Source organism: Poecilia reticulata, linkage group LG20 (assembly GCF_000633615.1).
Source record: "Poecilia reticulata strain Guanapo linkage group LG20, Guppy_female_1.0+MT, whole genome shotgun sequence".
Taxonomy (NCBI): domain Eukaryota; kingdom Metazoa; phylum Chordata; class Actinopteri; order Cyprinodontiformes; family Poeciliidae; genus Poecilia; species Poecilia reticulata.
In genome coordinates, this window is record NC_024350.1 from 23,579,296 (window position 1) to 23,601,358 (window position 22,063).

At 36.3% G+C, this 22,063-nt stretch overlaps 1 protein-coding gene and 1 long non-coding RNA gene across 8 annotated transcripts in view; one reads left to right on the top strand and one right to left on the bottom strand.

Moving 5' to 3' along the window:
• Positions 1-13,380, bottom strand: part of rbm33a (RNA binding motif protein 33a) — a 34,955-nt gene extending 21,575 nt beyond the window's left edge. The window contains exons 1-9 of one of the 2 annotated variants that reach the window (XM_008396748.2): positions 13,227-13,380; positions 9,506-9,584; positions 8,413-8,461; positions 7,916-7,989; positions 6,598-6,886; positions 4,724-4,855; positions 3,497-3,665; positions 3,166-3,395; positions 1,157-1,469 (exon numbers count right to left, since the gene is read on the bottom strand). In XM_008396748.2, coding sequence (XP_008394970.1) covers positions 1,157-1,469; positions 3,166-3,395; positions 3,497-3,665; positions 4,724-4,855; positions 6,598-6,886; positions 7,916-7,989; positions 8,413-8,461; positions 9,506-9,584; positions 13,227-13,245 — 1,354 coding nt within the window. In that variant the 5' untranslated portion in view covers positions 13,246-13,380. The remainder of the gene's footprint in view (positions 1-1,156; positions 1,470-3,165; positions 3,396-3,496; positions 3,666-4,723; positions 4,856-6,597; positions 6,887-7,915; positions 7,990-8,412; positions 8,462-9,505; positions 9,585-13,226) is intronic. The other variant, XM_008396747.2, reaches the window with a different exon arrangement.
• Positions 13,381-13,410: 30 nt separating this feature from the next.
• On the top strand, positions 13,411-16,846 carry LOC103456903 (uncharacterized). 6 transcript variants are annotated; one of them, XR_001776039.1, is made up of 4 exons: positions 13,411-13,491; positions 15,569-15,832; positions 15,969-16,056; positions 16,161-16,308. It is a non-coding gene; the product is annotated as an uncharacterized LOC103456903 (long non-coding RNA). The 6 variants fall into 6 exon arrangements; XR_532343.2 differs by lacking the exon at positions 13,411-13,491 and adding an exon at positions 16,564-16,846 and having other exon boundaries at positions 15,163-15,832; positions 16,161-16,213; XR_001776037.1 differs by lacking the exon at positions 13,411-13,491 and having other exon boundaries at positions 15,163-15,651; positions 15,749-15,832.
• The last annotated feature ends 5,217 nt before the right edge of the window (positions 16,847-22,063 follow it).

Consider the following 22,063-nt stretch of genomic DNA (forward strand, 5'->3'; position numbering starts at 1 on the left):
TTTTTTATTTTACGTTGATAGGTATGGAGCAGGGAGCTCATGGCAATAATAATATCAGAGCAATTTACAAAAAAGTAAAGAAGGCATTTGCAGTTCATAACATTTGGCATCAAATAATTCAATTTTGATGCAACTACATTTCTAATAACAAAAAAGGATTCAGAGACAGTATATTAATAACTCATTCAGAGCTTTTTCACTTAATTGTGTGTAAACAAATACTACATATGCAAAAATGAATGACACGACAGTAACATCATTCATATGTCATCCTGTCTTTTAAGGGTTTTTCCAATACTTCATTTCAATCTTCTGTATTTTAAAAGACTCAGTTTTCAAGATTTTTTTTTATTATAGTTTTTGGATTTTTAATTTAAAAACATTCAACATCTGGAAATTAACATCCTAAATCTTGACCAAACTTTGAAGCCCAGTTTGTGATCCGATACATTTTTTACATTTGCAAAAATTAAAATAAATAGATGAGTTTAACACCCAGTTAGAAACCACCATTCCAGAACAAAACCCCATGGTGTAGCGATGGACTTGAGACTCTGTATACTTTCATCCGAACCGCTCAGCAGTAGCTCTCGCTCAATGCTCAGGGTCTTTGTCCTGCTAGGAGTTGATTACACTCCGGTGTCAAGTCTTTCGGAACCTCTAACAGGATTTCTTCCAGGATTGTTCCACATTTTGCTTCAGCCATCTTCCCACTGACTCTGACCAGCTTCCCTGTTCCTCATGAAGACAGGTGTCCCCACTGCATTATTCTGCTATTACCATGCTTCAGGATGGAGATACTGCATTAGGGGTAACATGTAAGTTTCGTTTTCTGCCACACAAAATGTTCTGCAAGTGGCCCAATAGTTTGATTTCTGTCTCATCTGACTAAAATGCATTTTGTTTACGGTTTTTCCCCAGACAGCTTGTGACAAAATGCAAACATGGCTTACTATGGCTTTATTTTTTATACTCCTAAGAACCGGGATATAAGCGCAGAATTACTGGAATAATTAATAATATTGTACCTCCTTGCTTTTTTCTCTCACCAATAAAAAAATAACAACTCAAGTAATTAAATATAAGAAACTCAGACAACTCACATCAAAATAAAAAGTCATTATTGAGACATGCTGGTATTGATGGGTTAACCTACTTTGTACAGAGGACTGTGCAGGTCCTCTGAAGTGGGGGTTAATGTGGATGTTTTTGGGTTGAGCGGGCTGTTGCTGGTGATGCTGAGGGAAACTAGGCGGCGGGGAACTCATCATTCGAGGTGGGGGTTGTTCCAGCTGGGGTCGTAGCGGTGGGGAGCGATGAGCCAGGTGAGAGGGGAGCAGCGGCTGGAGAGCCTGCTGGGGAATGGGGCGTCCGTGCTCCTGGAAGGGAAGTGGTCCTCTTGGACGCGAAGGGTGGTGCTGATGGGACTGCAGATGCTGCTGATGCGGGGAAGGCATTCGAGAGGATGGCTGTTAATTGGAAAACGTAAGAAAACGAGACAAGCTGTCAAAACACAGGTCTTCCCATTAAGAACGACACAGTTTCATTTGCAACATGAGGTGTAACTGTTACACAGAATCTTAATTTTAGGAGTATTTGCATATCTTAGTGGACACTTTCCAAGTGAGCTACAGTGAACATGATTCACAAACATAAACATCTGTACCTGCAAAACTATACTAACCAACTGAGAAATGCTGGGGGGGGATCAAACTGTACAGCTCAGTGGCGTTTCAAATTGATCTTTGATAATTGGTCAAGCAAACAAACATGCCACTGACCACATTTGTCAAATGGTAAAAACCTGACAATTACAGTATGTCGCAAAAAGCACGACCTCATTAACTGCAGACAACAAAATGTTTGTGGTGTTGGCATGTCAACCATGTGCCATTAATTTTTCATTCCCTGTGTTGGTGTTGTGTGTGGAATTTTACAGCTTATTATCATTAATTAATATAACCTAAAAAAAATGCAATGCTGGAGTTTAAATGCAGCCTTGAGAACTACTTTAACCTTAGGGGTTCTCTTTAGCTCAGTTTGTTTTGTTACCTGTAGCCTTGAGCTAAAGTTTGAAGAACCGCCACAGATCTATACGGCTTTTGTTTAAAAATTTATTTAAAAGATATTCATTTCAGTTTGGTTTATGTGTACTACTTACACGAGGCATCGTTGCAGCATATTAAGCAGCTCGGGTTACAACAAAAAGCCTCATATCAACAGTTCAGATTTTTCTTTCAGTTTGTTTATCACCCTGAATATGTACAAGAGAAAAATCAAGTGAGTTATTTATAGAAAATACAACTCTTGGAGAAGATATTTTCCACATGTAGCCACTAATAAGTGAAACTAAAATTAGAAAAACATCGAACTGGAGATATGCTCTGAAGATTAGAAACTGTTCATATATTTGATCCTGTCAAGCTGTATATTGTCGTTGGAAAGAGACTTCAAAACAAGACCTATCAAATAAAAACATTGTAGCGTGACGCGTCGGAGTACTTAGTGTCAGTTTGATTTGGTGTTATTACAACCTGGTGCAACCATGTTTTAGGTTGTGCCCATATTACATGTTGGTATATATATAAAATTTGGTTTATCGGAAAACTTTCAAACAAAAAGAATCATGTCTCGTTACATTACCGCTAAAGTATCAATATTATTCAAAATAATGTATACTTTCTCAGTACATCAATATAGATTTACACCCTGATAATTTGGAGATTAAAGTTGTCAGAACAGAAAATATTTGATATTATTTAAATGTAATAAGCCTGCTTTTGAGCTAAACGGATTTTATGAAAAATAGTCACAAATGTCACAAGTTGATAGCGTAAAAAGGAAATAATACACACTACATCCAGGTAATATAAAATGACCACAAAAGAGGCTTACACTTGCAGATCAAAGTGCAAAAATGTGCTTTCTAGAAAAGACTGACTCAGGAAGATTGAACTCAAAAGAATATGCCACGCTGTTCATTTTGAAAACCATGTAATATTTTCAATCCACTTGAAAACTGTACCCTAACTTTGTTTTGGTCTGTCACAATAAATTCGTATATAATATGTAAATTATTGTAAGTGAGAAACACTTTCCACTATGCACTTAAAAAAATCCAAATGGACCCAAATAGAATTTGGGCAGATAAGTTCACCAGTTTACCTGTATGCTCATGTTTCCCATCAGGGGCAGCATTTGGTCATGCATTTTTCTTCTTTGTCCTCCTCTAAAATCTGCCATTCCAAAGCCAGAGAAACCTCCTCTTCCTCTGCCTCCTCGCCCCCCTCCTCCCATTCCTACTCCTCTGCCTCGGCCTCCGTGACGGTTTTGTCTCTTCTGCCGCTCCTGCACTTCAAACTCCATCAAGTCTTTCTTGGCCTTGTCTGAAAGCTCTGGAGACATGTGGAAACATAATATTCATGCTTTCTTCTTTCAGGGAGCAAAGTATAAATAAGCCACAAAATAATCAAGAAAACAGAAAAAAAAAGCATACCTAGAGTTTCAGGGATGTGCCGTTTTTTACTTCCAGAATCCGCCAGGCGCACAACAGCGCCATCCTTTCTCTCAGATTTAAATCGTATTCTGCCAGTTTCTGCCCCTTCTTCGTCCTCTTCATCAGATTCCTCCTGCGTTTCGTCCTCGAGAAGAGTCTTATTCCCACCCTGGAGACAGTGCACAGCATTAAAATCACAAGTACCATGGCGGTGTGTGGTGCAGCGGTAGAGCAGCTGCAGCCGTCCAGGATTCGATTCCTAAATCTGGGACTTATGCTGCATTGTCTTCCCCCCAAATCCCTCTACCCACTTTCTGCTGCAAATAAAAGCCAATAAAATAAGAAAAATCCTATAAAACATAAAATAAAAATACACGAGTAAACCACTTAAATTTTTCCAGCTACAATTACAGTAATTCATGTCACAGTTACTATTCTTTGGTCCATCCAAGTTTTTAGTGTAAAAAAAAAAAAACGACTTTTACAGAAGAGGGTTGCATTTATCAAAAACAGGTCAATTTTACAGCTCTTATAGATCTTTAACTTGAAGCTCTGGGCCCTCAAGAGGCTGTCTAAGCCTAACAAAAAACCTACTGGGGGAAAAAATGGCTAAAAATAATATAAAAACATCCACAGATGACCCAGTCAACTGATCGACTGATAATACAAAGATCAAATACTAAAAATTGTTTTGTTTTTTCCATGAAATGCATAATTTCAAAGAACCTACAGCATTTTTGGTCTATAAAAACATCAACTAGCTGTCTTCAGCATCATAAAAACAAAGAAAAATGCAAAAATGGGTGCAATATCTCCTTTGACTTTCCATAACAGAATGACACCAATATTACTGGTAAAACCGAACAAATAATAATAACAAAAAGATTAAGTTGTAGTTTCAAAATTTATACCATTAAAGAACATTACACATAAACAAATTTTAAAATGTTTGATGTTTTCTTATTCCTTGGGTCAAGTCAGTTTTATTTTGCAGTGTGGGCAAAGAATGGCCCTGTAGAGTAGAAAAGTAGTTCATTTCTGACTTAGTACAGTCTTCTTTTGATTATTTTCTTTTATCTCCAATACGTACAATAAAAACATTTAATTTTTTTAATATAAATTTGTTAAAAAGAAATTATAGCAAAATTGAGAAAAGTCATACAAATGAGAAGTCTGTTATGCAGTTTCAGATTTAATCACAAATCAAAGCACTCAGTCCAGACCCACCTCCTCCGTCTCATAGACTGGAGGTTCCTCTGTAGCGTCTTCTTCTCGCTGCTCTTCTCCTCTTCCCTCCTCAGCGTCTTCCTCCTGAGTTGTTTCTGCTTCATTGCCATTGGATCTTTGAAATTCCTCATTCTTAAAGGTAAATACACAAAGTAAGTGTCAATTCTCTGATATTTACTGACAATGTGCTACTGTATTTTAGAAATTCTTGGTAAATAAATCCTATTTTTGTTAGAAAGCAAACTAGCAAGCAGCATCTCGACAAACAAATGAATAGAAGCAAAAGAGGTGAGTGAATTAAGAAAAATACAGGTTTGTTGAATTAATGTAGGATTTGAATTTTAGATATATACAATTTTTACATCAACAGAGACAAAAAAAAAACAACAACAACAACAAAAAAACATAAGAGAATGGAGACCAAAATGTTATGGTGAGGATTTGGAAGGCACCAGGGAGCCCCACCCCTTTCCAAAGGGAAATTACCATAACAGTGGGAGCAAGGCTTCATTACTATTCCTGACAGCATTTGAAATTCAATGAGATGTAAATGTTTGACATGATATACAGAAATGCAGGCACAGATAAAAACACTCCTCCCTGCTTCAGTGATGGTGAAAATATCATTGACTGACTCCTCACAAATCACTCTGTTATTGGCTGAACTGTAAGTTCACGACTGCGTAGCGAAGGAAGCAAAACATTCCAGGATGACAAATCAGTTTTTCTCTCTTTTTATCTTCATAACTCTTTCATTCGGCTTCCGATTCGTTGCAATTTATTATTATAAATTCAAAATAAACAAGTCTGCCGCAGAGGCAAAAATCTACAAGTCATCCACTTACTAACAGAGCTAGTAAAGCGATTCAGAATAACAAGCATTAGCTGTTAAATAAGGTCAGACTGCAGGTCACACAACAGTGTTTCTCTGTTGTACCCCATTAACCTCTCAACTGGAACGCACATAAATGCAAAACATAAAAACAAACTTGCAGAGAAGCAAACAAATGGAGTGACTCTCCCAAGAGAGGAGGACATCTTAATCATTTGAACCATTCCACGTAATCCTCAATGAAACCAGGGTGAGCAAAGAGTCAAGGTCAACCAGGTTAGTGACCCTGTAAACAGCAAATACGCATCTATAACCACACATCCCCCTAGATTGAAAAGAGACGGCCACTTTGGCTAAGAAGGTCGACATCTTATCTTTGTTTTGAAAGGGGAGGTGGGCTAATATATCTCTGTCAGGTGCCAAACACAATCACAACACGGTAAATGGAGCATAACAGACATTTGCACATGGATCCAGCCTTATCTTTGATCCTCTTAGTCTGGCTAAAGAGGAAAGGGAAACGAATAAAAGAGAAACTAACATCAATCATTAGAAAACTGTATGGAGTGTCCTTAGGAAGGTCAATAATCTTTTCACCTGTGTGAGACTTTATCAGATCCAGTGTAAAAGCCAGAAGTGGGGCGGGGGGAGCCTCCCACATTAACCTCTGGCGATTGGCAGCACATCTCCCCGACACAAAGAGGCTTCTCGCTGCTCTAAAGATACACGGCCCAAGGTCACAATGGCAGCGGGATTCGAAGGCGACAGCGGCCAAACAAGCCGTCAAGTAAACTTTGTCAGCAAGATGGAGAAATTTGCTGGCAGGAGGTGATAATGATTGTAATCGTCCTCTGCCCAAAAAACGCCACCAGACGTCTCCGTCTCCTGAATAGATTTTTTTTTTTCATCCTGACTTCTCCCAAGATGAGACATTATCTCTGGGACATAATAGAGGTGGGGAGAAAATGTGAGTGGGAGAACGTGTGGGTGCGACTGTGTGCCAACCTTTACACAGCGGCAATAAGCAAATGTGAAAACTCACTTGAAATTCACCGTCTAATGGCTCGTTGATGTCGATGTCTAGCACTTCGTACTGGTAGCCATCGTCACCCTCAGCTGGCTCTCCGCCGTAATCAATTTGGTTCCCAGACATCTCTGTGTTGTCCTCCTGGTTGTAGGATCCTGCGTACGCCTCTTCCTCTTGGCGGAACTCCTCCTCCTCTTCGCAGCCCTCCGCACCCAGGTTCACGACATCATCTGTGTAGTCTGCTTCCTGCAAGTTGCCCTGCTGGTCATAGGAAGCTCCCATGCTGTATGTAGCATGTTGACCACTGAGAGAGAAAAAACAACATTAGAGCTGCTGGGACTCATTGTGATAGTTAATCACCTCAACAAAAGCTAAATTATTAAACGTGACGAAAAGATTGTTGAAATAATTGTCAACTAATTTAGTAAAGGAGTAATTGTTGGCTGAAGTATACAGGCTCAGTAAAAAGTCATTTGCAGAAAGAACTGATGTTAAGTCAAGCAGAAAAGGTTGAGGTTTTCATATGTTATCAGAATTATTATTTTTAGCTGTAGATGCATGCTTTGACACAAATGGTCAAGCGTACTCCAGAGGACTGCTATGTTATTGTATTTCAGGTTTATTTTATTATTTAAAATGAAATTGAACTATTTGTTTATTTGCCTCTTCCAGTATTTTATAAAAAGCTTTAATGACTAAATGAAAAAAAAATCAGCAGAATGTGACCATTCAAATAATAATTGAATAATCAATTAATCGTGATTTACATTTCTCTTCTTTGAATTTGTCCTTCACATCAATGCAGGCTGCCAATCAGCTGAGCATTTTGTAAAGTGTGGAAAACATCATCATACCGTAAACTAATCGCCAAAGCACCTTTATCATATATAACATAAAATAATACTTTTTAAAGTGAATAAAACCGGTGAATAAAGTTAATACATTACATGGAAACATAAGCCAATATTTAATTTTAGTAAAGGGTTTAAAGCAAAATAGATTACTCAGAGCTACAGTCATGACTGAAAAAGTAATAAGGGTGGCATCGTATATATCTTTGAAGAATCTGGGGTGAGATTCTTTCTTTTCTATGTTTAAGAAAAAAATACAAAATGTGAAATAAACTGAAGACAATCTACATAAAAATGTTTTGAATATCTTGAAGGAAATCAGCTGCTTTAATGAGTTGCTACATTGACAAAAATGCCAATTAGATTGATTAAAAAAAAGGCAAAAGAGGCAGGGCTAACGTGTTATAGAAACAGAATCAAACACTGATGCCAAATCTGAGCTAAAAAAAATGATCTGGAAACATTATTTTATGGAAATGTACCTCGTGTTCAGGTCGTCATCGTCACTTTGAAGAAGGTCATCATTTAGCTCTTCATCTGACATTTCTGAAGGATTCTAAAACAAAGTAAAAAAAAAAAAAACATCATTCTAATGTGACATTTTCAGCCCATGTTAAAACTGTACCGCCTATGCCTCTTATACGAGTGTGTGTGTTTGTTAAAGGCGTGGGGGCAGGTCACCTCCAACCCCTGAGGATGCTTTATTCCCATGTGGTGAAGGCAATCTGGGCAGGTCAACACTGGCCTTTTTTGTCCACTACATTTCCTCCTGTTTCACATCAACAGTTCCCCCTGCGGAGGAGCCACCTGCTACATGCCCAATCCTCACAACTATTCTCAAGGGTTTCAACAGTAATATTGCCTAATGTTTTGGACGTCATATTCCTGTCGTAAGCACAAAATCCGCTTCAAACTCAATTGTTTTGCTGCTGCAAAAGGAAACAATAACCGACTCCCAAACATTTTTGTTTACGCTTACCTTTTTAGCAGACAGCCAGTCTTCCTCTAACAAATCCTCTTCCAAATCACTGGACAATAAAAAATTAGAGCAGTGTCAAATAAACATGTAAATGGATGGATAATGCAGATAGAATTAAGCCTGCCTTGTCTTTTTTAATACAGAGCATTAGTCATTCTTTAGTATCTTGAAGATTCATGTCATCTTGTAGCCCCAAATGTTACTACATGAGTATAGCGGTGTAAAAACAATTGCCCTTAAACAATTTCTATGTTGGAATTTTCAGTTGTTTCATACTATATAGATAAGTGACTTTTAGATATTTGAAAGGATACAAAAAAATTACTTGACAGCCGGATTTTCAGATAAACTGAAGCTTAAAGGTGAAAATTTTAATAGACAGTTTTTACTGTACCTAAAACCACATTGTCACTCTGGTTGTCAATCTGCAAGATTATATTTTATTCAGAAAAATATACAATGTTTTACAGGACCTTTTACATGACCCTTACAGGAAGTTGAGATTTTATACTCTATTGAGCTATTAGCAAATGACTTAATTCCTTTATTTTTATAAATAGCATTGGGCAACATTTCTTTTTAATATTGCTAAAGATTCCCCTCAAAAAATGAACAAATTTACCATCTGTACAGATCTTTAATGTTTCATAACTATACATATAACAGGTATGTATATTTTGAGGCGTTCTAACATACTTTGAACATTAACTTCTTAGATTAAAAGCACACTTTTAAGTTTCTGTTTGACTAAACAATAATATCAATGCTTTATGTAGCTACACCTTAGTAAATGCAGCAAACAAGCTCATGCATCACCATAGCAGAGGAATTGTTTACTTCTATGAATCGTAATCACTGGAGTCCCTCTACTAAACACTGCTGCAGAAAAATCAACTGCTATAAAGCAGGAATGGTAGGTAAATAACATTTAACAGCAAGTATGCTTGCAACACAAAACAAGTTTAATGTTTGAAGGCTCATTTTGCAGCACATTTCATTGGTAATATTCAAAGTCTCATATATTTTAAGACCATTTTGGCTCCCAACAAAGTCACAGGTATGAAAGGAAGATCATTTTGACGTGAGGTTTTACCTCTCCAGAGCATCTTCTCCACCTCTTCTTCTGCGGGAACGCTCGGCACCAGGTTTGTCATACTCATCAAAGTCAAAGTCTGCAACAGAGAAACAGTTTCTCTTAGAAATATACTACCAATTGCAGTTCTGTAGTAAAACATATCATCTTTAATACCAGTTTAAATATTTAATTGTTCATGGATAACAATAGTATTTTCTCATTTAATAATTCAAGTGAGCTACTTTAGTATCAAGGAACAAAAAGGGACAAGATTTTATGTGAAAGCTTCAATGAATCAATTAACAAATCAGCAACAGCTCATAAAATACATAATCTGCAAACAATCTTGTGTAGACATATAAGATTACTAGCAATTAATTAAAACAAAATGCAGTTGCATGATTATTGTCAAGCACTGCAACTTAAGATATTGTCTATTAATACTCAATATCTAAGAATAGTAGAGTTCAGCAACTCCAAACTTTGTCAACACCAACATTGATAATATTATCCTGATAACGAAAACTTCAAGAAACAATCTATAACTTTTGATGTTAACTTAACATTTACGAACATGGCCATAAAAACTGAACCGCTGGAGGCACAAGGCATAACAAAGAGCTACAAAGTTGAGGGCCAGCTATTAGAAATCCAAAGCAAGATTGGCCATTCTTTCTTCACAGCAACTGGTCCAGGAGGATTTTTGTGCTATGTGATGAAATTTCTACCCTGTGAATAACATTTACAAGTGCAGAAGTGTTCTTAGCTAATGTGTTTTTAGCTACTTAATACCAAACTTTAATTAGCTTACACTTCTGTGTATGAGCACCCTTGAAGCAGCTTTTAATATATGCCCCAAAGACATTTGGAAGAAAGAGGAAAGAGAAATGAGAGAGGAAACTTAAAAAAAATAGGTTAATGAGATGGGGACAAGTTTCACCACAGTACTTCAGCACGTATCCTAAATGTACTTTTAAGTTTAACTTTTTAGGTTAGTTCAAGACTTTATTTAATTCTCTGTCTGTCTGAATCATGAAAAGTTGCTCACTGATCTTGATGGAAAGTACGTTTTAGATTCAACCATGAAGTTTTTAAAACTGCAACTATGGCAAGCAGTCACATGCAGGTTGACTTAACATTGGTACATCTGAGCATTACAGATGTACCAATGCTGTAGTAAACACATATTAATTTACTAAGAACAAAACTTGACAACATTTTTTTTTTATTCTAGGTGTGGAACTTACAGCGTATACATTTTTCAATTTGTAACATAAAAATCTAAAAAATTTGAAAACAACAGCACAAAAAAAAAGGTCAGAAGACTGCAAGTAGCATAACTTAAAAATGTTATTAATACTGTGCATCTGGGATCACTTAAAAATAATAATAAAAACAAAATGTTTCAATGTGCAAACCTCAATGAATAAGAAGAATGCAGACTATGTTACATCAGACTTTAGCCTTATTTAAAAACTCAAAACTAAAATGTAGAATGGGAACACCAACAACTGGGTGCACCCTTAATACATACAGAGATTTCCAGGTTTATAAATATATTCAGAATCTGTATACTTTTCTTTTTTAAAATAGCATCTGTAAAAGATTCCTTCCCTACATGAGTTGAGTTCTTGTTCTAAAAGCATAATACAATTTGAAAAACGTAATTTAAAATAAAATAGCATAAACATTATTCATTCACTAAATAGGCAGGACCGGCACAGAAATATATCCTTTAAAATTCTGAGACTATTCTCTAGTATTTACTGATGTTTGGGAATGAGTTCTTGCATTACTATGCCATTATCATTATTTTCCTTGAAAATGTTCTCAAAACGACAATATTATTATTTATCACAATAACTTCTGAGACAATTTGTCATCAAGCAAAAGTTGTTATTGTGACAAGCCTTTTTGTTAATGTCTTCAAGATAAGATTTTTATATACATTTCCTCAGCATTCGGTCGGATTGCATTAGAACCGACTTCTCACAATAGTTTGCTGGACTTGTGGTCCATTCCTCCTGACAGAACTGCTGGAACTGAGTCACATTTGTAGACGAAACCACTTACACACACCTTTTCAAATCTGCCCTGAACTTCTCTATAGGCTAGAGATCAGGACTTTGCGATGGCTATGCCAAATTGACTTTGTTGTCCGTAAGTCACACGTCAATTTGGAAGATCAATCTGAAAAAAGAGTTTTAACTTCCTGACTGATGTCTTCACATGTTGCTTCAACACTTCCACATGACATTATTTCCTAATGCAATCTATTTTATAGAGTGCACCAGTTCCTCCTGAAGCAACCCCATACTTCGCAGATGGATTGGTGTTCCTAGGCTTACAAGCATCCGATTTTATCCTACAAGTGTACAACCGAACAGTTCCACTTTGGAATAATCAGGCCACAGGACATGTCTCCAAAATAAAGGTGTTTGTCCCCATGCTCATTCGCAAACTGAAATCTGATATTTTATGTTTCCTTCCTAAAATTTCAAAAAAGAAAACAGCGTGTTCCAAGTGTTAAAACTTAAAATATATCCACGGATCGGCCTCCAATTATCTCACCTGTGTCAGTTAACCTGGCAGAATTTTTCAAAACCATGGCATCAACATCTGGGCTTTTCCTCATTTAAATAGACATTAATCATTCTGTATATAAACTTCTGATTTTGAAGACACTAAAAGGCGTATTCTCTCTGTCATTATTGCGCATTTACCAAAAAGAAAAAAAAAAAAAACTCTTTTATGCTGTACTACACCATTACCCTAAAATAGAGGTACTTACCAAAACAACCCTCAATCACATACACAAACAGTAATGAGATGTAAATAGTACTGGAAACAACACTGTGCATTCCTTGTAATAAAGTAAAATTTCACCACTCAGTAAGTTTTTTTTTGCCTTTATGGTTTTGAAATGTCAAGCTTAATACATAATTTAACTAATTCATTCATTTAAAAATACTGTATAATCTGTCTGCAATTATTAATGCATCTATATGCGCACAGTAATGTTATTTTAGGTGAGCTAAGAACTACACTGGTTTTAAATCTAAAGTGCTTTGAGGACTCTAATGGCCTCAATAATCTAAAACCAAGTAAACGCAACAAGCCTCGAGTAAAAACACTCCGTATATTGTGTCACAGATGGTAGTACCCTCTTGCACATGTTTTTAGTTCAACTTTACATACAAAATATAACATTGATTACAAAGCTCTCAGCATGTTATATGTCTCATTGCACTTCAAATCAATGGTTGTAAACCAACATTGTGAAAATAAAGCTAGCTGTCGTACGATATTAAAAGCGGGCTACACATTAAACGAAAACAGGCCAATTACATAACACCAAATAAATAACAGTAATATAAATGTAAAACCACTAAACATCACCTTACTTTGGGGTTAAATTTGTGCACCAATTTAGAAGCTAGCTTGCGTGCTAGCTTGCGTGCTAGTTTGCGTGCTAGCTTGCGTGTAATTGTTTCGTTCTTATAGATGCAACGTGATTGAAGTAGTTTATTAAATTGATTATTATCACGTTTACAAAATTAGCTGTGCTATGCTGTTATTGTCGTTGTTAACATTTTTGATGTTTTACATTCCGTCGCAGGTCTACAACACGGCCTACAACCTTGGCTGCAGCCTCCTTAAAACCTGCCATGAGCATTAGCTAGCCATGTTAGCTTACAGCTAACTTAGCATTTTTAGGTCAAGAAAAAAGAATACTCACCCTGAGCGTCGGCTGCCATTGTACAAAACCCAAACGCTTAATGTTTACAGAAGCAGTGGGTGCATTTAATACTCAGAACGTCAACATTATGATAGCTAAAAACTGAGTAGTATGCAATAGCGTCTATACAGTAGCAGTCTCTCCCCACGACGACGGTACAAACATGGCAGAGAGAGGTTTGCGGCGATGATGCATTGGGGGTGGAGAGACAAGCAGGTCCTTCGATCTTTTTTGCTGCATAGACCCACTGGATGCTCTTCTAACGGTAATAAGAACACGTTGCACTACTGCCTTAGGACGGATGCACAATTTATTTTTAATTCACTACTATTAAAGCCCATATGTGTGAACTGTTTAGAATGACCAAGAAACTCAGAGGCGTTGCAATGATATGAAGACATTGGGTGCTCAAGCCACCTTATGTGTTTGTTTATTTATTTAGATTAATATTTTCAGAAGAATTCATACTTCTTGAGCTTATCAAGACTTATAATGCTTATTGGGATATTATGTCATTGGTCAAAACAGACATGGGAGATGACACAAGGTTTTCAACATTTTCTACCAATAGAAGTCTGAAACGTGTGGTGTGCATATTTATTCAGCCACCTCTATTAAAGTACTATAAGATTAAAAGCTTTAATCTTATACTTGTAAATGAAATCCAGAACAGCTAATTGTCATTGGCATTACCCTATTTACATTCTATACACACATTCCATTTAAAGAAAAGTGGGCTGAAGAAAATCACTGGTGAAACAAAGCTTGGCTTTCAACGCCACTCTTCACAGGCATTTTACCCGCAGATTTTAAATGAATCCCTGGTTCGACAGACCTGAATTAAATTGAATAAACTCCTGCAAATGACCTAATTATTTAGAATTATTCAAAATCATTTAAAATCTTGAAACAGGACGAAAAATGGGATTTTCGACAGCTATGGACACCTTGTTCTGCCGTGCACATGGAGATTGAAGGCTTTCAGCAAGAGGTCTTTGTCAGAGTCGAACACTACCAAAAATGATCAAAAACGCTGTGTGTTCGTGTTCCCCTATCACCCCCCTCCCCTTGTGCCTAGCAGAGGTTTTCGTATTTAAATGAAGTTGCTGAGTGCCATGCAAATGCAAATCAACTGTTGAGTACCACCTTTTGACTCTTATTCATTTTGTAGCTAACTCTTTTTACCTTCTGTTCACCATAAAGAAGTGTTTGGAGAACGAATATTAAAACAATCCATCATATCCATTAAAATATATATTACATGTGTGTTAGGAGCACTGAAAAACTTAGTTTTGGTTGAATTGATGATATAAAAGAAGAATATGCATGATTACATACAATAGACTTTTGTGAAACGTGATCTTACTTTGACATTCCTCCTATCTGAAGATTTTATCTTGTGATGGGAGGAATTGCACAACTTAATCAAAAATAATAATAAAAACCATGTTCCAGAGTGGTTTATTGTACATAAAGTATTTTTGTGAATAATATTCAAACTAATGTTAATGTTCACTGATTGCTTTAAAGACCCAGAGTCATGCTATATTGGAGTGGTAGTGGTCATTCCACATCACAATACAGGACTTAAGAAACTACAGATTTTTCAGTATTCAGTTGCTTAACTCTCAAGTTTAAATTGAAGAACAAAATGGTTGAAAGTTTGTGATACCTTCTGATAGAGTATAAACATTTGTATTCTTTTTTTTTAAGTTTTGTTAGTTAAGCACTAAATATAACTCACGGATTATGAATCATATTCTGTATATACTAAAAAGAAGACAGCTCAAAGTAGAATTGAGTAAGTAAACATATATACAAATAAAAACATTTTAGCAATTAATTATAATAAAAATAAAATATACTGTCACGTAACTTTTGAAAAAATAACTTTTAGAATGTATTTTTTTCTGTCAACTTTCATTTAACACTCCAGTCCAGTTGGTGGCAGTAATGCGCTTTCATAGTCGGTCAAGCAGCCGCCATTAAACTCCAGAGGAAGATTTGCACTGGCGGTAACGAGTGCTAACTGCCTACACCCAAACATGAACGAAAAATACCTGTGCGTTGTGTGAAATGGTGGAAAAAGTCCTATTTCACGGAGTTATCTTTTCAGTATCGTTTTGATATTAAGCAATGTTCCGGCGGAAAACACGGTGAGAAAGCTTTTATAAATAGCACGTGGAGCGAGGCGAGTTGCTTTGTTTGTTTCTTACAGAAAGCGGTCTGTCGTTTTCTTAATGCCGAAACGAAGTGTCGGGTGAGATTTTGTATTGTAATCTCTATTACATGTGATGTTCTGAGCTCTTAAAAATACTCTCATCTTCTTTGATTTTTTTCAGACCTGAAAAATGGCCAAGCCGTACCAGCCAGACCTCACACCATGGTGCTGAGGAACTCGTCCACCAGGACGAAGAGAAATTCAGTAAGTTATGATTTCACATTTAGTGAATAGTGAACACTCGCATATTTGTAAGGAAAATTGATCTTCCCGTTATTTTATTTATTTTGTTGTAACGCAGTACAGCAAGGCAGAGCGTGGAACGCATTAAAGATCTTCAAAATGGCGGACGGAGGACGGATCTGAGGACGAAGTCATGAAGCCGGTATGTATAATCACTGCTTTGATTCCCGACTGTATAATGGTTGGTTGAGAATAATTTTAACTTATTTACTTATGTATTTTTGAGAAAGCGATATATTTGCTACAATATTTTTTTAATTTTACATTTATTTCCACAGACTCCACAGAATGGGAGTCACATTTGTGTCAATCAGACTCTTCAGGAACGTTCTAATGTCCGTGATGAGGACAGAGATGCAACTGTGTGTGAGTATTATTTTAGAATGTTGATGATGTTTTATGCTTCAATATTGTTTATGTACATAATGTAATTATGCTATGTATTGACAATGCACAAAAATGTTTTCCAGCTGCATCCAAGACCTACTTCCAGTCATCCAGATGTAGCTAAAGAAAGAAGCAGGTAAGATTTATTACTAATCTAGAGATGTTAGAATTCCTTGAATGATTAAAGTACTGTGATTTATTAAAATCCATCAAAGCAAATTATCTGCCTCCGAGTTTAACTATGTTTTACTATTTATTACCAACTGCTTTCAATTCTTTTTTTCTTCCAATTGCTTCCAAGTGTTTTCTCTTTTTTATTAAAGTTTTTATTTTTTGTAAGAATGTATTAATGCGTTTTTTTGTTTGTTTGTTTTAATGTCTTAAGTGAGCAAACTAAACTGGAAGTTGCCAAACAATTTCACTGTAGTTTCATAATGACTAAAAAATGCCTGTAGCTCATAATGATTGTCTGTTCTGTATTAACAGCTGATGGAGGAAGGCAGAAAGTACTGGCAGCAGAGAAGGTGGCATTCTGGAAGGATGGCAGCTATGAGGCGGTGTCAAGATGATGGACTGTGGTGAGGATGGACCCCAAGTTCCTCCAACCAGGAGCTCAGTGACATCAGGACTACAAGACAGAAAGAGACGTCAGGTTCACGCTACAGGAGAGATGTTGGGCCTGTCCTGAACGCAGCATAATGTTCATGTTTGGACAAAAAACACTGCCAGATGGTCCAGAAATGGACAAGAATTTATGTCTTATTTTGTGTGCAAACAGTAAAAAAAAAAAAAAAAAAAAAAAAATGAAATAAAGAAAAAAAAACTTCTGTCTCTTTTATGTTCCTCATATATGAACATGTTGCGTATAAGCAATATCAAATGAATATATTTTAATACAGCATTTGTTTTTAATATATAGTTTTAAAATGCAGCATTAAAAATTCTAAAGATTGGGGCGGGGTTTATTTATAAAGACATAAGTGCTATCCAATGGGCACACATCAACCAACCAATCATGTCAATGATAAACTCTAATGTCATTGTTTTTCATCCAATGACTGAGAATCCTCATGGATCTGCTGAAGCGCCTTTGCATATGCTAGACTATTCGTATGCTAAGTAGAGTCGTTAACACCTCTCAAACTGCCTCATCCTGAGCACATCATCCACACAGTGACGCATGGTGGTGGTATGCTGCTATGTTTGAGACTGAAACTAAACCAAATAAATAATCTATAAAGAGACTCGAAACGTTTTGTCTGATGCTTTCCATCTAATCTGATTGAATTTAAGATGTTTTTCAAGGAAGAATCATCTATTTCAGTTTCAAGATGTGCAAAGTTGGCAGGAATATACCCATAAAAATGTCATTCTTTCATTTCACCATTAGGTTTTACATTATGTTGCTCTATGACAAAAATCAAATTGATAAAATACATAATTTGGTTGTAATGTGACAAAATGGATACAGATGTTAAAATTATGAATGTTTTTGCAGGAGATTAAGAGAGATGGCCAGTTGCAAATTCATGACTACAAAATAGGGAGAAGAACCCTCAGAAGACCAAGAACTTCCTGGAGAACTTTATACCCCGGCTGATCGAAACACCTTGGGATCCAACAGGATAAACTGGATGGGATTGCTGTAAATGGAATTCTCGGTTTCCCTCTTCGTCCTGTTCCCTCAGCAACCCAACTTCAGATAAGTCAAAGAGAATCAATGAAAACCAGTAATTTAATGAAAAAGCTTGACTTTATTAAATTTATTATAATTAAGCATTTAAATCAAACAAACTCTATGATGTGCTATTATCGAATGGGTTATTCTATTAAAAACAACACATTTTATTCTTTTAATTTATTCTTACTCGTATAAATTATTTTATAAGCTGTTCTCAAACTAACATTAAATACACCAATAAATCATGCTGGTCATAATACTCAACCATTCACACATATATAATATATATTTTTTTGTTTTCTATGCAACTTAATCCAGCAAATAAATGCAACCTAGAATAATGAAAAAAGATGTATCTTGATGGTGAGAGACTAGTTTTGTTGTGCTTCACAGAGTGTTTTTGTCTCCTTTTCGAAATTGCTGTCACTGGCAGAAATGAGAAATGCTTACAATCCTGACATTATCAAGAACCAAAAAACACCAAGAAATAAGATCATCCTTAACTCCTGTGGATAGAAATGTAACACCTCACACAGGACCGGGGGAAAGATAAAGTCTGGTCCGGCCAGCTCACAATTTGAAAGAGTTGCATCAGTGTGCCCATCGTTCTTTATTACTGAAACATCTGAGTTTCCCTAAATAATTTGTACGAGTTTTGTAAACATGGAGTGTCTTTTGGGGTTTCCATGTTTTATGATGCTATCTATATACTGAGGGACAAGAACACACTAGGAGAAGCTGAAAGAAGAGCAGGATCTGTCTGCAGAATAGTATACTATTTATCTATAAAATATAAGATGTATGCACATGAATAATACATAGAAAAAATGATGGTTTTATTAAGCTTTGCAGTCTCACTGCTGTGAACACAAACAACATGAACACCCTATGGCCATATAGGCCCTTTTGAAGTATTCATACCCTTGAGCTTTTACCACACTTTTCCATGTTGCAACCACATTGTCAGCATATTCTTGTATGGCTTTGTGTGATAGACCAACATAAGGTAATTTGGATAATAGTGAAGAGAAAGCAGTATTAGCTTTTATCATGTCGGACAGAAATGTTACATTTTGTCTCATCTCCAGAAGTCCTAATTTCATACGGTTGCTGTGGATGTACCTTGCATGGCTTGTGGCAAATTGCAAATAACACATTTTAAGGCTTTCTTTCAACAATCACTGTCTTGCCTCCTCAGTGAGACCAGATTTGCACTCTCCCTGTCAGTTTAGATGTGGACTTTTCTTGGTGCCAAGCTCTTTCCATTTCCTGGTAATGAACTTAACCTTTCAAATGCACACCACATTTTTACAGACTTTTTTTTATTTGTGACTAGCATTTCAAAGCGACTTATTATTATTATTATCCCACCTCAGAAGTGAAACTGCGTTTGGTTGGTCTGTAACAATTACCAATGTGTCTTTGACGTTTGCGGCTGTAACAAGATAAAATGTGATAGTTTTGCAAGGCACTGTAAAAGGTCTGTATGATTAAAAAGTCAAAAAACACCTAAAAGCACTCTACAGTCACAATTGAAGTTGAGCGAAACCCCTAGCCTAAGTGCCTAAAGCCTTTCCATTTGACCTCTCTAATGCCTCGTGTGTCACGCACAACAGGAATGATAATTATGGGCCGGAAGCGATAATCGAGCCTCTACACAGAGTTTATAAGCATTTAGTGACTAAATATCGGATTGCACAGTAATGACTAAAGGTCTGTAAACATCTTTTATATATGATATCCCTTAATTGGAAAAAGACTGTACTGTCTGCAAGTCCATAAAGTATCAGGTCTGTAGGTTTGCTCTGCTAAATTAAGGAGATTATAATTGTTTTTCAGTAATTCCAGGTAAATTTAGTTTAAGGACACTAAACTTCTGATATGCTGTATAAAAAAACATAATCTATCCAATGCCTTTTTCATATTTTCACAGAAGCAATGTTAGTGCTACAGTCTACTCAGTATCGTTATGTACCATGTTTCAACTGAAACAAGCTGCACTGATAAAAAAAAATATCGCCAAAGAAACATAATACCAAAGCAAATGCATCAGAGATTGAAAGTTTCTCTGGCATTCAGCTGTGTTGTGTACCGAGACAAATATCTCATGTTTTAGTCAGTAAAATAACTCAGAATGGTTTTGTTAGATTTAGATACACTAATATATACAAGATAATTAGGAAAACTTATTTCTACAGATAGATCCCTGTTGGATCTATCCAGTGAAGTGATGTTTTCAGAGACCCTAAAATGGTGTTAATCGAATATTAATAGTGTTTCAACTGACTCCTTAATAACCAACACATTTGTTCTGTAAAAAGAGTCAAACTCTTGACTTTATCAACTGGAAAAAATATATGTACTTCCATTAGAAGTCAAATACTCAGTTTTCTCCACAGCAAATTATTATTATTATTTTATCCCATGTCAGAGTGACTAAATCTAACCAGTTGGATTTAATCGCATAAGCCTATGCAATTAGTAATCATTCAAATCACCTGTAAAAGATGTAAAAAGTGAAATGTAAAACCTGTTGTCACAGCTTCTAGTCATTAAAGACTTGACTTCTGTGCTCATTATACTGTTGGCCCCATCATGGACATTTACTTCAGAACTGTGAAGTTCTGAAGTAAATGTCTTGTGGGAGTGTTCGGGTGCAGAAGGAACTAATGCACTTCACAAAATAGAAAGGATGATTACAAAATAACATTTTGTGGAAATAAATGTAAAGGCATAAGCCAGGAATGTAAAACTTTGGGTCAAATGGCCCTTCCACAATGGCAGCGACCCAAAGATAAATTCGTTGCTAAGAGTCTTCTGAACCACAATATCAATATTTGGGAGGAGACACCAAAAAGCCCAGATCTCAGTCCTGGTGAAAATGTGGGAACAAATGAGAAATTGGCTAAAATTCCAGCAAACTGCTAGGATGAGTAACTCAAAACCCAACATATTTCTTCCAGGTTTTGCTGTTTTAGATGCAGTTTTACCAAGAAATTTGGGTAAACTTGAAGTGGAAGAAAGTGAAAAAAAAAATCATTCTGGTAGTCAAAAAGTAAAAATGATTTTGGTACGCCTAACTGGCTTAAAATTGGAAAAGCTTTCCTGTCACACGTTAACAAAACAACATGTTTTTTATGCATTTTGTGGAAAATGATTTGAAATGGGTCTATAATACTCTCTGAAAATTAGCTGCAAGTGTAAAATGATATTTTCTTAGTTTTCAGTCACATTATGCTAATTAAATAAGCCAACTTTTTTACCCCCATGTCTTTTCTTGTCTGACAGCTTGAAACCGTTTTTCAATCAGCAAACGTTTCCCCCTTTTGTGTGCCATTCTGGGAGTCAAAATTGTGGTCTGAGTCTGCCATTGGCTTTTGCAGCCAAATTCTAACCCCCAAATTCCTCTGGGCTGACAAACGTCAACAAAGGCCCTGAGAGAGACCAAAGAGAGGTGAGCAGTGAACTTGAACTGAAGCCTTATTGTATCGGCTCATTATAGGGTCCTGCAGCGAGGAAGAGGCTATTTTGTTGCGCCACAAGACCAATATCTAAAAAGGCAGGGCAATGGAGAGGATCACCCACAAGACTTTTAATTTGAGAAGGTATTAAGGGACTTCCCTGAAAAAAACCCCAAAAAAAATCAGTCTGAATATTAATAGACTGGTTGAACTGAACACATTTTCTTTTCTTTCAAACATTAAGATACAGTTATTCCACACAGATAGATATTGCGGACAAAAACAATAACAAAGGCAACAAAGGTCAGGAGTTGTTTCATTTTTGTGGCATAAGAAATGTACTCCACTAGCTAATACTTTAAATTTTGCAGGTGCAATTCATATTGCACATCCTAAAACATCTGTTTTCAGAGCTGTAAAAGATATTTCTATGCCCCCTGGATTTTCTTTCCCAGGAATTTTGATTTTACTTCCAACTAGATTTGAAAAGGAGGAGCTGTCACTCTCTATTATGGTAACCTCAATGATTTCGTGCTCTGTCCAAATCCAGTGGTTTTCCATAACAATGCAAATTAAAGGGCACAAAGCTGAAGGAGACAAGACTTGCTATTTCCCATCCGAAGGACAGAGGCTTCTTTACAACAAACTTGTCTGTACGCCTTGTGTAGACTTTGACAGAATTTATATGCCGACTTGGAAGTTGCTTTGTGCGACACAAAAGTTTTTGATGTCAATTCTTGAGGATCAGCAGCTGTCCTGAGAAAAAGTGGTACTAGCGCTGAGGAATGGGACTGGAATGTTCCTGCAAGAGATTAATTTTGTGAATGAAACCGTTTGGGGAGCT